The 15517-nt window shown below is 49.4% G+C and overlaps 1 protein-coding gene and 1 long non-coding RNA gene across 2 annotated transcripts; both read left to right on the forward strand.

The window, feature by feature from the left end:
* Nucleotides 1-7146: 7146 nt before the first annotated feature.
* On the forward strand, nt 7147-10301 carry LOC141042292 (uncharacterized). The gene is made up of 3 exons (XR_012204395.1): nt 7147-7534; nt 8644-8715; nt 10045-10301. It is a non-coding gene; the product is annotated as an uncharacterized lncRNA (long non-coding RNA).
* Nucleotides 10302-11589: 1288 nt separating this feature from the next.
* Nucleotides 11590-14813, forward strand: LOC109784319 (leucine-rich repeat receptor-like tyrosine-protein kinase PXC3). Its single transcript, XM_020342917.4, has 2 exons — nt 11590-14184; nt 14290-14813. Exons 1-2 carry the CDS (start codon nt 11829-11831, stop codon nt 14613-14615), a joined length of 2682 nt encoding a protein of 893 aa, XP_020198506.1. The 5' UTR covers nt 11590-11828; the 3' UTR covers nt 14616-14813.
* The last annotated feature ends 704 nt before the right edge of the window (nt 14814-15517 follow it).

Raw genomic sequence — 15517 nt, forward strand, 5'->3', positions numbered from 1 at the left:
CGCGACGCGGCGGGCTCTCTCGTTCGAACGCGCCCGCCCGCGCCCGTGTAGGCCCCCTGTAGACGAATCCCGACGGGGCCGAGCGCCCTCCGCCGCGTTTTCATGCTCGCCGGCGTTCAACTGCCGGCCTGCTGAGCTGGCACACCTGGGGCCACCCCTGGGTCACTGCCAGCGGGCCCCGCAGGCCCCGTTGACTGGGTTGACCCCAGTCAACTGCTGACTGGGCAGGCCCCAGCCACTGACATGTGGGCCCCGCCGCATAATTAACAAAAAATGTTTTTATAAATAAAACTAATTAACTAATCTAAATAGACTATGACAGGTGGGGTCCAGTAGTTAATTAATCTAATTTTAGTTAATTTAATCTTCTGATTAGTCCACTGTCTATGACAGGTAGGACCCACCTGTCTGGTTTGACTGGTCAGCCGACCTGTTGACCTGCTGACGTCAGCATTACCTCATGCTGACGTCATAATTCATTTTTTTGCTAAATTCAAATAATTCCAAAAATTCAAATAATCTTTGAAAATTCATATCTTTTAAACCGTAACTCGGATGAAAATGTTTTCTACATGAAAGTTGCTCAGAACGACGAGACGAATCCGAATACGCAGTCCGTTCATCCACCACACCTCCCTAACCTATCGAACTAGCAACTTTCCCCCTCCGGTCCGTCTGTCCGAAAACGCGAAACATCGGGAATACTTCCTGGATGTTCCCCCCCTTCGCCGGTACCACCTACTGTCGCGTTAGGACACACCTCGCACTGTTCATTGTCATGTCACGCATCGTCATGCTTATGTTTGCATTGTATTTACTGTTTCTTCCCCCCTCTTCTCTCCGGTAGACTACGAGACCGACGCTGCTGCTACCCAGTTCGACTACGGAGTTGACGACCCCTCCTTCTTGCCAGAACAACCAGGCAAGCCCCCCCCCCTTGATCACCAGATATCGCCTATTCTTCTCTATACTGCTTGCATTAGAGTAGTGTAGCATGTTACTACTTTCGGTTAATCCTATTCTGATGCATAGCCTATCATTGTTGCTACAGTTGTTACCCTTACCTGCTATCCTACTTCTTAGTATAGGATGCTAGTGTTCCATCAGTGGCCCTACACTCTTGTCCGTCTGCCATGCTATACTACTGGGCCGTGATCACTTCGGGAGGTGATCACGGGTATATACTATATACATTATATACATGACACATGTGATGACTAAAGTCGGGTCGGCTCGTAGGAGTACCCGCAAGTGGATCTTTGTGGCGGAGCGACAGGGCAGGTTGAGACCACCCAGGTGAGAGGTTGGCCTGGCCCTGGTCGGCGTTCGCGGTTACTTAACACGCTTAACGAGATCTTGGTATTTGATCTGAGTCTGGCCATTTGGTCTATACGCACTAACCATCTACGCGGGAGTAGTTATGGGTATCCCGGCGTCGTGGTATCAGCCGAAGCCTTCGTGACGTCAGCGACTGAGTGGCGCGCGCCGTGTTGGACCGCTTTGACGTAACCGCCGTGATCGTGTGGGTTGCTAGGTCTGCTCGCGGCCGCGTTCGCAACGTGCAGGTGTGCATAGGGCGATGGGCCCAGACCCCTGCGCGCTTAGGATTAGACCGGCGTGCTGACCGCTCTGTTGTGCTTAGGTGGGGCTGCGACGCGTTGATCTTACGAGGCCGGGCATGACCCAGAAAAGTGTGTCCGGCCAAATGGGATCGAGCGTGTTGGGTTATGTGGTGCACCCCTGCAGGGAAGTTTATCTATTCGAATAGCCGTGTCCCTCGGTAAAAGGACGACCCGGAGTTGTACCTTGACCTTATGACAACTAGAACTGGATACTGAATAAAATACACCCTTCCAAGTGCCAGATATAACTCGGTGATCGCTCTCTAACAGGGTGACGAGGAGGGGATCGCCGGGTAGGATTATGCTATGCGATGCTACTTGGAGGACTTCAATTTACTCTCTTCTACATGCTGCAAGATGGAGATGACCAGAAGCGTAGTCTTCGACAGGACTAGCTATCCCCCTTTTATTCTGGCATTCTGCAGTTCAGTCCACTGATATGCCCCTTTACACATATACCCATGCATATGTAGTGTAGCTCCTCGCTTGCGAGTACTTTGGATGAGTACTCACGGTTGCTTCTCTCCCTCTTTTTCCCCTTTCCTTTCTACCTGGTTGTCGCAACCAGATGTTGGGGTCCAGGAGCCAGACGCCACCGTCAACGACGACTCCTACGACACTGGAGGTGCCTACTACTACGTGCAGGCCGCTGACGACGACCAGGAGTAGTTAGGAGGATCCCAGGCAGGAGGCCTGCGCCTCGTTCGATCTGTATCCCAGTTTGTGCTAGCCTTCTTAAGGCAAACTTGTTTAACTTATGTCTGTACTCAGATATTGTTGCTTTCGCTGACTCGTCTATGATCGAGCACTTGTATTCGAGCCCTCGAGGCCCCTGGCTTGTATTATGATGCTTGTATGACTTATTTATGTTTTAGAGTTGTGTTGTGATATCTTCCCGTGAGTCCCTGATCTTGATCGTACACATTTGCGTGCATGATTAGTGTACGGTCAAATCGGGGGCGTCACAAGGTTCACGTAACTACTTCCTCTCGGAGAGCCCCTCACTCCAGATGATTGCTTGGTGCACCGAAGGATTTCGAAGATACTCCCCGATGTTCTTGAGACTTTGTGCTCGTTGCTTTTGCAATTCCCTACCACTGATCTATCCCTATGGATAAATACTTACACCCGTCGTTCTTAATTTTATTCCAAGTTGATCTTGTTAATACAAGATGCCCCGAACCGCTCTCCGTTGTTCCAAGAATCCTTTGAGCTTACTGCTATACAGTCCTTGGCTCATGAATACCCTTACGAATAATTCCTCGCGCTTATCGAGTATCCGCTCTTTCCCAGTTGTTCATGTGTTTCACAAAAGTTTTCGAAATACCATTCGATCTTCCAAAAATCCTGAGCATCCTCTTGCTCTTGAAATTCTTGCTTGCTTGCATTATGGTTAATCCCATAAGTCTGGTAATCTTATTGGCATCCTTTGTCAAATATCATTTTGAGTCCATTGATTCAATATGTTGCGAATGCTCGCAATCCTCAATCATATCCTAGAATTCATCCTTCCGGCTCAGATGTCATTTTTAACATGAGCTGGATCTCGACCAATCAAATTGTCGTCGTTTGTACCCCTAAGCTTACTCAAGTTATCCATCCTTAATCAGAGCATTTGCTTCTGATCCTTTGATTTGGAAACTATAATTCCTTTACATGTGAGCTTTGAATTAGTCAGTTGCTTCTATAATGCAATGCCTTCACATTGTTTCTTCCTCTGGTTGTGTGCCGATACTCACATCAGCTCCGCTATGGACCATCGGATCCTTTGTTGGAATATCATCCGACAGTGTCTTTTGTATACAAAAACCTTGAGAAGTTCTTTCCTTGATACACAACGCCTTCAGTAAATTGTATCCTCTCGTTTTGTCACCCATGCTCTACTATCTAGCTTGAGTTATTTACCCCTGAAGTTTGTGATATATGTTTCCACGATGCTCCGATGGGTTGAACCTAGGCCTTCCTTAATATGTGTGACCTCGAAAGTTTTCAGTCCTACTCTTCTGGTATTTTGCTAGATAAAATTTCAACATTACAACTTCTTCGAAAATGAGAAGTGAATGAAAGGTTATGCATTAGAGAAGTGGGAGTCGACCTTGAACTTTGTGTTCATGCCCATGGACACGATGTAGATCTTATCATTAAAAGCTTCTCTTAAATTAATTATTCCCTTGGTATAAGTTCATCTTATATCTAGGATCTGGCCTTTTGCAATCATGGTTCGGACCATGTTCTCCTTTAAATACCATTTCTCGTACAAGTTTAAGCACTTGTCTTCTGCAGATCTTTGCACCTGTCCAACCTTTAGTTTGATCTACCGTCGAGTATTACACTCTGGTATCTCGAAAATATCATGGAACTGCATAACTTCTTATGGGTTCTTCATCAACTGTTATTTCTCACCGATTCCAATTTTCCTGGGTTCTGGATTGTCGTCAACCGAGAACACCGATATGTGAACCGATTCCGCATTCCGGTTCGATAACCCTAAGTAATTTTTGTTGCTTATGAGTTTAATAATCCTTCAAGTCATTCCTAGCCTGATTGTCTATTCCTTATCGTGCTAAATTTTAACTGTGCTACCTGGTCCTTCTTCCCGGAGCATCATTTTTTATGATGAGCTAAGCTTACGTCGATCTTCCTCATCATATCATTTCGCCTTGAACAACAAGCTTGATTTCGAGTTTGTGTCGTACCCATGGTTCCAATAACCTTTCGCTTCATCATTCCTTTGACTTGATGTCGTCGCTAATTGATTACATCTTCTTGAAATCTCTCGATAAATGTGTCGTGGTCATAATCGACCTTATGAGCTCGTCCTGGATATCAATCGGATTCATGAAGAGAAATACCATCCTTGCCCTCGAAGAGTTGTGTTATCATCGGCCACTTTATTGCCTTCCCTCCAACACAAACTTGTTCGTATTTTGTGTTGTACCTTGAGTTCCTTGCTACCCAGCATTGTTCTTCTTTACCTTGAAATATTACCACCTTTTATGTCAAGAATGTCGTGGGAATTTCACCACCTCTTAAGAACTCTTTCTATGGTGATACCTTTCGCCATCACCATTCTTTCTTGGGTCCTCGTGTTGGTTCCAACCGGGGTACCAACAAGTGAGCGGTGCTGTTTGGATTCTGCCCTTCTAGCAACCCTATTGCTTTGAAGTTAATGGTCGGCCGTTCGTTCTTAGACTATTGATTATTAAATCACCATTCGGACGTTGGTCGTGCAACCCAGCCCATATTTTGGTTGCACCTTTCAACCAATGTTTAATTGTGTATGTTTTCCTCGAGCATACATCATTATACCATTTGATCTGACAAATGTTATCCCCTCGTTCACATAGTTGTGGAAATCCATCTTTTGTTAATCTCGATGAATTGTCGCTGATTCCATCAGCCACCTCCTCATCCTCTCGTTGGTTTACTGATGAACTCTTGTTTTGAAACTCGCTTCCATAGTTCATTTCCCGAGAATCTTACAATGTCATCTCGTCAAATTGTGTCGCACCTTTTCTTCTCAGGCATCCTAAGTCTGAGGTATCATGACACCAATCAGATCTGAATCTCGGTCAGATATGATGGTTGGAACATATTTCCAAGAGTGATAATGTTGGTCTTTATATGACCCGGTAAGGTTATGTCATGCCTAGCACACCTGGCCGGAGGACCTATTGTTATATTTTCCTTTTAGCAAGCTTAGCGATTCTTCCATGAGGAAATCGTAAGACTTACTTTACAAGTTGTTCCTGATGGATCCCTTGTGTATCGAAAGTCCGACCTTTGCTTGAAGACCATGTCAATGCAATCTCGAAGCATGTATGTGGTACGCCTATCAGCAATAGGAACATTTGAAGCATAATGCTAAGTTTTCTTTATCAATTATCCAAACACTGTTGTACGGGTAATATCATGAAATTCCTCCCCCCTTACCTCAATGGTTTTCTACTTTCTATCCTGTCATGGATATCATGCTCCGCTTGTCCTGGGAAGGATATACCCCTGAAATATGTGTGTATACACATTTTCCTTTCCATTGTTCTGTTTAAAACTGATAATCACTTTTCCTTTCCGTTGGTTTGTTTAACCCTTCTTGTGATCTATATTATATAAGCAGTAATATTTCCCTGCTTATGTAAACACCTCGTTGTACCACTCTGTCAGTAAGACCCTGTTACTATTGTTGATGACATTCGGGTAACCACCGCTGGACGAGAACTTTGCCTTATTGGTCCGCCTCGTTCAACGAGCAGAAAAATGGTTCTCTTCGTCCCTCGCCCTTGGTACCGACGTTGTTGCCGACATAATCGACAGGCTACCCTCTGACATGCCTTGCTATCATGACCATGCAAGATGTCACCACTCCTCCTACTTTTATCCCACATGGTGGGCCCATAACCCACAGTTCCACAGGACCGAAACCTGACTCTCCTGTACACCGCCTGTTCCCAAGGTTGTTCCTCGCGCTTGAATTCGTATGTAATTCACGGACCACCTGTCTAGTGATCTATTCTGGTATGAGGCGCAATACCTATTCTCATTGCCCTGAAACCCTTTCACCTTCTGATTAGGCATCGAACGATTGTCTACCCGCTCGAAACTTCTCATGGTACCTACTTACTTTACTCTCGATATTGTCTTAAGTTTCATACGGGAGTTACTTTCCGCCACCATCCCCGTTGTTATCGGCCAGATAGTCAACCTTGCAGAGGTTCGTTCTTCTGTAATACCCACCCTTTATTCTTTCATAAGTACGTTGGAGTTCCCGAAGAAAAGGACGACTTCACCATGATGACCTGAAGAGGAGAAATGAAGACATCAACGTAATGGATCAACCTCTTCGAGAAGGGCAACAAGAACGAGAAGACTCGTTAGAAGTTCGTAACCAAATCCCTTCCCCTTACTCCACCTCTTAAAATCTCGGGACGAGATTTCTTGTAGTGGAGGAGAATTGTGACGCCCGGATAATTAAGCTACAATAACCTATGCTAATGATGCCACGTCACCTCTGTTAGAGTTGCTAATCTCGCGTTAGTTCAAAAAACCGATTCAAAATCCAAATTCAAAAACAAGCCAAACGATAAAAGTTTTTAAAAAATTAAAACTTAAATGTTCGGGTTGTGCCAAATAATGCATAGGTAATTATGGCGGAGAAACCACACCTTTATAAAATATTAAAATACTCTAAAATGAATAAAACAGGGGCTAAATCAATTATTTAAATGCTTTTAGGATAGTAAATGAATACAAACTAATTAATTAATGTGCCAAATTATTTGTGGCAGTGGTATGTTTTGAAACACTATTTTAGGTGCTACTGTGGTATTTTATAAAACTAAGTTTATTAGAATATAAGGAAAAAACAGTAAAAGACAATAAACTAAAGAAAAATGAAAACTAAAACAAAAGACAAAAGGCCCCCCCCCCCCCCGGGGCCGTTCGGCCCAACTGGGCATCCAGGCCACCGGCCGGCCCAACTAGCCACCGTCCCCTTCCTCCTGTTCATAGGGGGGATCGTGGCAGAGATCCCCGGCTGTGGCCGGGGCATGTCGCCGTGGCGGCCATCCTCGCCTCCCCGACGGCTACAAGAGCCCCCAGACGCCCTCGTCCCCTGGATCGAACCCTAGCGCCATTCCTCCTTCCCCGCGCCACTTTTATTCTCCCCTGCGCACACCCGAGCACCTCGTCGCCATGGCCGTCGTCGATTCACGCGCCCACCGTCGACCTCGGGCCCAAGGACCTTGTCCAGAAGATCCGGCACCGTCTGCTACATCGCATATGCCGACCAGGTCGAGTTGGGATCCCCATCAACGAGCGCATCATCATCTTCTTCCTTTGCCCGTCGGCGATCTCCTTCGATCCGCTGTCGTTCGTCCACCCCAGCATCCACGAGCCGTCCACACGACCTCAGGGTGAGCACCACAGAAAAAGCCCCCTATTTCCTATTTGATTCCACCCCGTAGTTGCTATCCCACCAGTAGCCGACCCCGTTTTTCGCCTTGGCCGCTAGCTCGACCGTGTCGAGCTCGGCGAGCCTCGAGCGCCTCTGCCCCGTGCTCTCGCATGCCTATGGCCGTCGTCGTTCCGCCGTGGCCGCGCGCTCGCCGCGCTCGCCGCGCCCGTGGCTGCGCTCCCGCGAGCCCCTGCCAGTCGGCCGTGTTCCCCGTGCACGCCTACCCCTGCCGCTGCTTGCTACTGCTACTGTGCTGCCTACCGCTGCTCTGTTGGCCGCGTAGCTGCTGCTGCTGGCTGTGCTGCTGTACTGCCGCTGCTGCTATATTTCTTAGCTGCTTAGTTCCTGCCGCTTTAGCTGCTGCCGAGCATTGCTTGCTGCTGCTAATGGACATGGCCGTGGCTATGCTATGTGTGTGGGTGTGCACAACCATCACTGGCCGGCCGTGCAATTAGATTAGGGACTAATTAGTAGTACTAGCTAGGTTAGTTACTACACTATGACATAGGGCCCCACTATTAATTAAAGAAAATGACTAATCTAATTAAGCTAGAGAAAATGACAAGTGGGACCCACAACACTATTCACCTTTTGACCAGTCAACTTTTGACTAGGTCAACTCAGTCAATGACCCCACCTACCAGCCTGATATGCAATACCCTAGGTATATTTCTGTGTACCCACAGCAATTTAACATTTAATTTTCAAATTAAAACAATTTAGAAAATGATTTAAAACTTTGATAAATCATAGAAAATAAACCGTACCTCGGATGGGAAAACTTTGTACATGAAAGTTGCTCAGAACGACGAGACGAATCCAGATACACAGTCCGTTTGTCCGCCACACATCCCTAGGATAGCGAACACACAACTTTCCCCCTCTGTTTCATCTGTCCGAAAACGCTGAACACCGGGAATACTTTCCCGGATGTTTTCCCCCTTCGCCAGTATCACCTATCCCTGCGTTAGGTCACCTCTAGCACCGCGTATTGCCTTGTTACGCTTTGTGATGCTTTGATTGCTCTGTTATTTATTGTGTTCCCCCTCCGTTACTTCTTTTCGGTAGACCCCGAGGCTGCCGGTGACCCCCAGTTCGACTACGGTGTTGACGACCCGTCCTTCTTGCCAGAGCAACCAGGCAAGCCCCTCTCCTTGATCATCAGATATCGCCTATTCCTTCTCTATACTGCTTGCATTAGAGTAGTGTAGCATGTTACTGCTTTTGGTTAATCCTATTTTGATGCATAGCCTGTCATTGTTGCTACAGGTTTTACCCTTACCTGCTATCCTACTGCTTAGTATAGGATGCTAGTGTTCCATCAGTGGCCCTACACTCTTGTCCGTCTGCCATGCTATACTACTGGGCCGTGATCACTTCGGGAGGTGATCACGGGTATATACTATATACTTTATATACATGACACATGTGGTGACTAAAGTCGGGTCAGCTCGTTGAGTACCCGCAAGTGATTCTGATGAGGGGCCTGAAAGGACAGGTGGCTCCATCCTGGTAGAGGTGGGCCTGGGTTCCTGACGGCCCCCGACTGTTACTTTGTGGCGGAGCGACAGGGCAGGTTGAGACCACCTAGGAGAGAGGTGGGCCTGGCCCTGGTCGGCGTCCACGGTTACTTTAAAATAACACGCTTAACGAGTTCTTAGTATTTGATCTGAGTTTGGCCATTTGGTCTATACGCACTAACCAACTACGCGGGAACAGTTATGGGCACTCGGCGTCGTGGTATCAGCCGAAGCCTTCGTGACGTCAGCGACTGAGCGGCGCGCGCCGGATTGGACTGGAACGCCTGCTAGGCTAGGTCTGCTTCCGGCCGCCCTCGCAACGTGCAGGTGTGCAATGGGCGATGGGCCCAGACCCCTGCGCCATAGGATTTAGACCGGCGTGCTGACCTCTCTGTTGTGCCTAGGTAGGGCTGCGACGTGTTGATCTCCCGAGGCCGGGCATGACCCAGGAAAGTGTGTCCGGCCAAATGGGATAGAGCGTGTTGGGTTATGTGGTGCACCCCTGCAGGGAAGTTTATCTATTCGAATAGTCGTGTCCCTCGGTAAAAGGACGACCCGGAGTTGTACCTTGACCTTATGACAACTAGAACCGGATACTTAATAAAACACACCCTTCCAAGTGCCAGATACAACCCGGTGATCGCTCTCTAACAGGGCGACGTGGAGGGGATCGCCAGGTAGGATTATGCTATGCGATGCTACTTGGTGAACTTACCATCTACTCTCTTCTACGTGCTGCAAGATGGAGGTGGCCAGAAGCGTAGTCTTCAATAGGATTAGCTATCCCTCTCTTATTCTGGCATTCTGCAGTTCAGTCCACCGATATGTCCCTTTACACATATACCCATGCATATGTAGTGTAGCTCCTTGCTTGCGAGTACTTTGGATGAGTACTCACGATTGCTTTTCTCCCTCTTTTCCCCTTTCTATACCTGGTTGTCGCAACCAGATGCTGGAATCCAGGAGCTATAGATCCCGAGGATGATTCTACATGGAGTTCGGCTTCGAGGAGTCGTTAGGAGGTCCCAGGCAGGAGGCCCTGCCTTTTCGATCGTTGCTATTTTTGTGCTAGCCTTCTTAAGGCAATCTTGTTTAACTTATGTCTGTACTCAGATATTATTGCTTCCGCTGACTCTTGTGTTTTCGAGTTTATGTATTCGAGCCTTCGAGGCCCCTGGCTTGTAATATAAGCTTGTTTTATTTTAATTTGTGTCTAGAGTTGTGTTGTGATATCTTCCAGTGAGTCCTCAATCTTGATCGTACACATTTGCATATATGATTAGTGTACGATTGAATCGGGGGCGTCACAGCTGCTCCACTGCCATCGTCGCCGGCTTGCCTCGAACCACCACGGTGTCCTGGGATCGATATTGTACAGTTGTTAGAGGAGGTGCTAGATCTATATAGTGTCACTTCAGAGGTATTACATAGATCTAGAACACCGACAAAGAGATACTCTTTGATGTTTCCCTCATACTTTTATATTTTTTTACTAGACATAGCGTACATTAATGTGAGGTGTTAATGTAGAGAAGATGAGAGACGTCATGGTGGTGAAAATAGAGAAAGTTACTGGTGCTCATGGAGCACAGATGCTCGATGCCATGGGAGCACCTAGGCCGTCTGATCTCGGATCTAATGATTATTATGGGAGCCCTTGGATCTCACATAAGCACATGACTCCAAAGGAGTTTTTTTCTTCAAAAGTAACCACTAGGCAGCATAGTTTTAAAAACCGAACCGGTGAATGAACCGGTAAGGCCTTCGGTCCAATTTTACATGTCGGACCGCCGGTTCACCGGTTCGATTGCTGATTTTTCACAATACAAATAATATATTTAGAGTAACAATATATGCTAATAGAGAATTAAAATAAGATCAAATAGTAATGGTTTGCTTTGTAAAACAACAAAGAATCATAGCTGAGGTGGTTATCATGCCAAGCATAGGCCAATGACCACGACCTGGCATGGAATCCCACTACTTGCAACAATATTTATTTGATCTTATCTCTACACCGGTATGACCGGTTTTCACCGGTCTAGTTGCAGGTCGGTCCGTTGTTCTTAAAAAACCGGTTCTGGTTTTGGTTTTTCATGTTCAACCGGCGGTTCGGTCCGGTTTTTAAAACTAGGGCAGGCAGGCGTGATTTATCCACGGTCAAAATAGGCAAGAGATATATTTTAAAGTGGTTTTGAAATGTATTTTCAAACTAGGCAATACATGAAACAAGGGAAAACTCTCCCACCAATGGCAAGGACAAACGCCCCTTGATGTCAGTAACCATAGTACAAACCGTACGCCTTAATTAATCAGCTACTGCTTTGGGATGAAACAAAGTAGGGAAAGGAACAGAGCACAAAGATTCTCCGGCTCGGCGCCCAAGAAATTCACTATGTTCAACGCCAGAGATGCACGAGCAGGGTGTAAAAGTAAAAGTAAAGTAAAAGAAGAGAATATCATTGTGTTAGAGGGACGCCTGCGATTAGCCCCTCAATGATGCTGCTGCCCCTATACTACTTGTGGTGCAAAGTGGCCCAGAATAATCAGGAAAAACAACTTTCCCCTTTCCCCTCTCTTGACACTCCCACTGATGGGCTGTGACGAGAGTGTGTGAGCCTCCCTCCTCCCGTGCTCTCTGCCTACCGCCCAAGAAAAGCAAGCACCCACGGGCAGGGCCCGGCCACCACCACCACCACCACCCCACCTCGGCCGGGCCGAGCGCCGCCCCAAATGCATCCCGCCTTCCGCCGCCGCCTTTTTCTTTCTCTCGGCCTCATCTCGGCCTCCCTCCTCGCGCTTCGGGCGGGCGCGGGAGATGCGGCGGCAATGCAGGCGCTGCGCCGGGGGCTGGCGCCGCCGGACTGGGCGGCCGCGCCGCCGGACCACTGCGCCTGGCGCGGCGTCACGTGCTCCGGGGCCCGCGAGGTCACCGCGGTCGAGCTGCCCCGCCGGGGCCTCCGCGGCGACTTCTCGGCCGCCGCCGGGCTCCCCGCGCTAGCGCGGCTCGATCTCTCCTTCAACGCGCTCGCCGGCGCCGTCCCCGCGGCTCTCGGTGCGCTCCCTCGCCTCGAGCTGCTCGACCTCTCCATGAACAGGCTCTCCGGCCCCATCCCGGCCGCCCTCGGCCGCGCCGTCGGCCTCAAGTTCTTGAACCTCTCCAACAACGCGCTCTCCGGCGCCATCCCCGACGACCTCAGGGCCCTCAAGGGGCTCCAAGAAGTGCAGATTTCGGGCAACAACCTCACCGGCGCCATCCCCGGCTGGCTCGCCGGCCTCCCCGGGCTGCGCGTGCTCTCCGCCTATGAGAACGTGCTCTCGGGACCGATCCCGCCGGGGCTCGGGCTCTCGTCCAAGCTCCAGGTGCTCAACCTCCACTCCAATGGCCTTGAGGGGAGCATACCCAGCAGCCTCTTCGACCTTGGTAATCTGCAGGTTCTGATCCTCACCGTGAATAGGCTCAACGGCACAATCCCGGATTCAATCGGCCGGTGCCTCGATCTATCCAACGTGCGCATCGGCAACAATCGCCTCGTAGGTGCCATCCCGGCATCCATCGGCGACGCTACCAGCCTGACCTACTTTGAAGCCGACAGCAACCAGCTGTCTGGCAGTATCCCCGCTCCGTTTGCACGCTGCGCCAACCTGACGCTGCTCAATTTGGCCTACAACCGCCTTGTCGGCGAGGTGCCGGACATGCTTGGTGAGCTGAGGAACCTGCAAGAGCTCATTATCTCCGGCAATGGCCTCGGCGGCGAGTTCCCGAGGTCCATTCTGCGGTGCCGGAACCTGAGCAAACTGGACTTGAGCTACAACGCTTTCCGCGGCGGCTTGCCAGATGCCATCTGCAACGGATCAAGGATGCAGTTTCTTGTGCTCGATCACAACGAGTTCTCGGGCAGCATCCCGCACGGTATAGGTGGATGCAGCCGGCTTCTCGAGCTGCAGCTTGCCAACAACAATCTGAGTGGTGTGATACCAGCTGAAATGGGCAAGATCAAGAGCTTACAGATTGCGCTGAACCTCAGCTTCAATCACCTTTCAGGGCCGCTGCCCCGAGAGCTTGGGCGGCTCGATAAGCTCGTGGCGCTGGATTTATCTAGCAATGAGATATCTGGCGAGATCCCTGGTGACATGAGAGGGATGCTGAGCTTGATAGTTGTCAACCTGTCAAACAACCGGCTCCGTGGCGCCATACCGGCGTTCGGGCCATTTCAGAAGAGTGCAGGGTCCAGTTTCTCCGGCAATGCCAAGCTGTGCGGCGACCCGCTGGATGTGGACTGTGGACCGATTTATGGATCCAATTATGGATCGGACCACAGGAAGATATCTTACAGGGTGGCTTTGGCAGTTGCTGGGTCCTGCGTGCTCATCTTCTCAGTGGTATCATTGGTGGTAACGTTGTTCATGTGGCGTGAGAGGCAGGAGAAGGAGGCCGATGCAAAGAAGGCCGAAGCAGGGGATGCGGTCGTCGTGGAAGCGCGGCATGTCATGGCCTCAAGCGTGTTCATTGAGAGCTTGCAGCAGGCCATTGATTTCCAGACCTGTGTCCAGGCGACGTTCAAGGACGCCAGTGCAGTGAGGAGCGGCACGTTCAGCACGACCTACAAGGCTGTCATGCCATCAGGCATGGTGGTGTGCGTCAAGAAGCTGAAGTCGGTGGACCGCGCCGTCGTCCACCACCAGGCCAAGATGATCCGGGAGCTCGAGCGCCTGGCGCACGTAAACCATCCCAACCTTGTGCGTCCCATTGGGTATGTCATCTACGAGGATGTTGCGTTGCTGCTGCAGTATGACTTGCCGAATGGAACATTGTTTCAGCTGCTGCACAATGCAGACAACTGCGATGGTGAGAGCCAGAAACCTGACTGGCCGAAGCTCTTGTCAATCGCAATTGGCGTCGCCGAAGGGCTGGCCTTCCTCCACCAGATTGCCACCATCCACCTCGACATTTCCTCGGGTAATGTCTTCCTTGACTCGCACTACAATGCGCTTCTTGGCGAAGTTGAAATCTCCAAGCTGCTGGACCCTTCAAAGGGCACTGCCAGCATCAGTGCGGTTGCTGGCACATTTGGTTATATACCTCCAGGTATGAACTTTTCTCCCAAATTGCACTTGATTTCTTGCAGAGTATGCCTACTCGACGTGCCGGAGGATCCATAGCATAACACAAATTGCACTTGATTTCTTGCAGAGTATGCCTACTCAATGCAGGTTACTGTACCAGGAAATGTGTACAGCTTCGGGGTACTGCTGCTGGAGATCCTGACTTCCAAGATGCCGGTGGACGAGGAGTTTGGCGAGGGTGTGGACCTTGTCAAGTGGGTGCACTCTGCGCCGGAGAGGGGGGAGACGCCGGAGCAGATCATGGACCCGAGGCTGAGCACCGTGTCGTTTGCGTGGCGGAGGCAGATGCTCGCGGTGCTCAAGGTCGCCATGCTGTGCACGGAGCGCGCCCCGGCGAAGCGGCCCAAGATGAAGAAGGCTGTAGAGATGCTGCAGGAGGCCAAGAACAGCTGACCACGCACTGCATCCTCTTTGCTGAATGCTAAGATTGCTCCTTCGGAGACGAAATGACAAGCATAAAGAACAAATGCACGCCACGAATCTGCGGTAATTATTCGGCCGGGTATGAATCCGATGGCCATTTTCTTCTTTGTATATATGGAGGATTTTTCTCTCAAGCTGCCGGTAGCATGCATTGCCAGCATCAAAGAACTGCGCGTCGTGGATAGCTTCGAGCATTGTTCGGCATCATTACTAGCTGATGGCAACGTGAGAATGTTTGGTCCATTTCTGGTTGGACGCTCCGCTAGAAAAATTGTCTAATTTTCTAACCTTAGTCAAGTGACATGTGCACCTTATTTAAACAAAAAATAATCAGGTAAGAGCAAGTCTAGCATAGTCGCTATATCCATATCCACGGCCTTCATAATAATCGGGATCAGGGGGAAGAGCGGGGCAGTTGGCGGAGGACTGCTCCTTGATGGTATGTGGGGAAGTACGATGTGAAGGAAAGAGGGCGTCATGGTGAAGGTGATGATGAGCTGGACGTCATCGGGTTTTAAAACTATCAGAGGGCTTTAGGGAAAAATGCCATGCTATGGCGGGAAACCGAACGGGAAGGGGAGGTTCTGGCTGGAAAAGAAAAGGGTGCACTGTGGGGTGGGTTTTTTGTCCGTCCGCATGTTACATATAAGATGGCGGATAGTCTGAATAATCATATTTTTCTCTCACATATGGAATGGATTTATAAGATGGCGGATAGTCTGAACAATCATATTTCTTCCTCACATATGGGATGGATTTGGGGGAGTCTGAACTATACACATGGTTGGACTGTGGAGAGCTTGTCTGACGCCTGTTTGATGTCCATACATGCCAAGACGTATGCGGGAAAAATGAACTTTGACTTTGGTGAC

This window comes from Aegilops tauschii, chromosome 3, assembly GCF_002575655.3.
Source record: "Aegilops tauschii subsp. strangulata cultivar AL8/78 chromosome 3, Aet v6.0, whole genome shotgun sequence".
NCBI classification, from domain to species: Eukaryota; Viridiplantae; Streptophyta; class Magnoliopsida; order Poales; family Poaceae; genus Aegilops; species Aegilops tauschii.

Coding starts and splice junctions, on each gene's coding strand:
- LOC109784319 (XM_020342917.4), top strand. CDS start 11,829: ATGCATCCCGCCTTCCGCCGCCGCCTTTTTCTTTCTCTCGGCCTCATC. Junction 14,185..14,289: donor ATTTGGTTATATACCTCCAG/GTATGAACTTTT, acceptor GATTTCTTGCAG/AGTATGCCTACTCAATGCAG.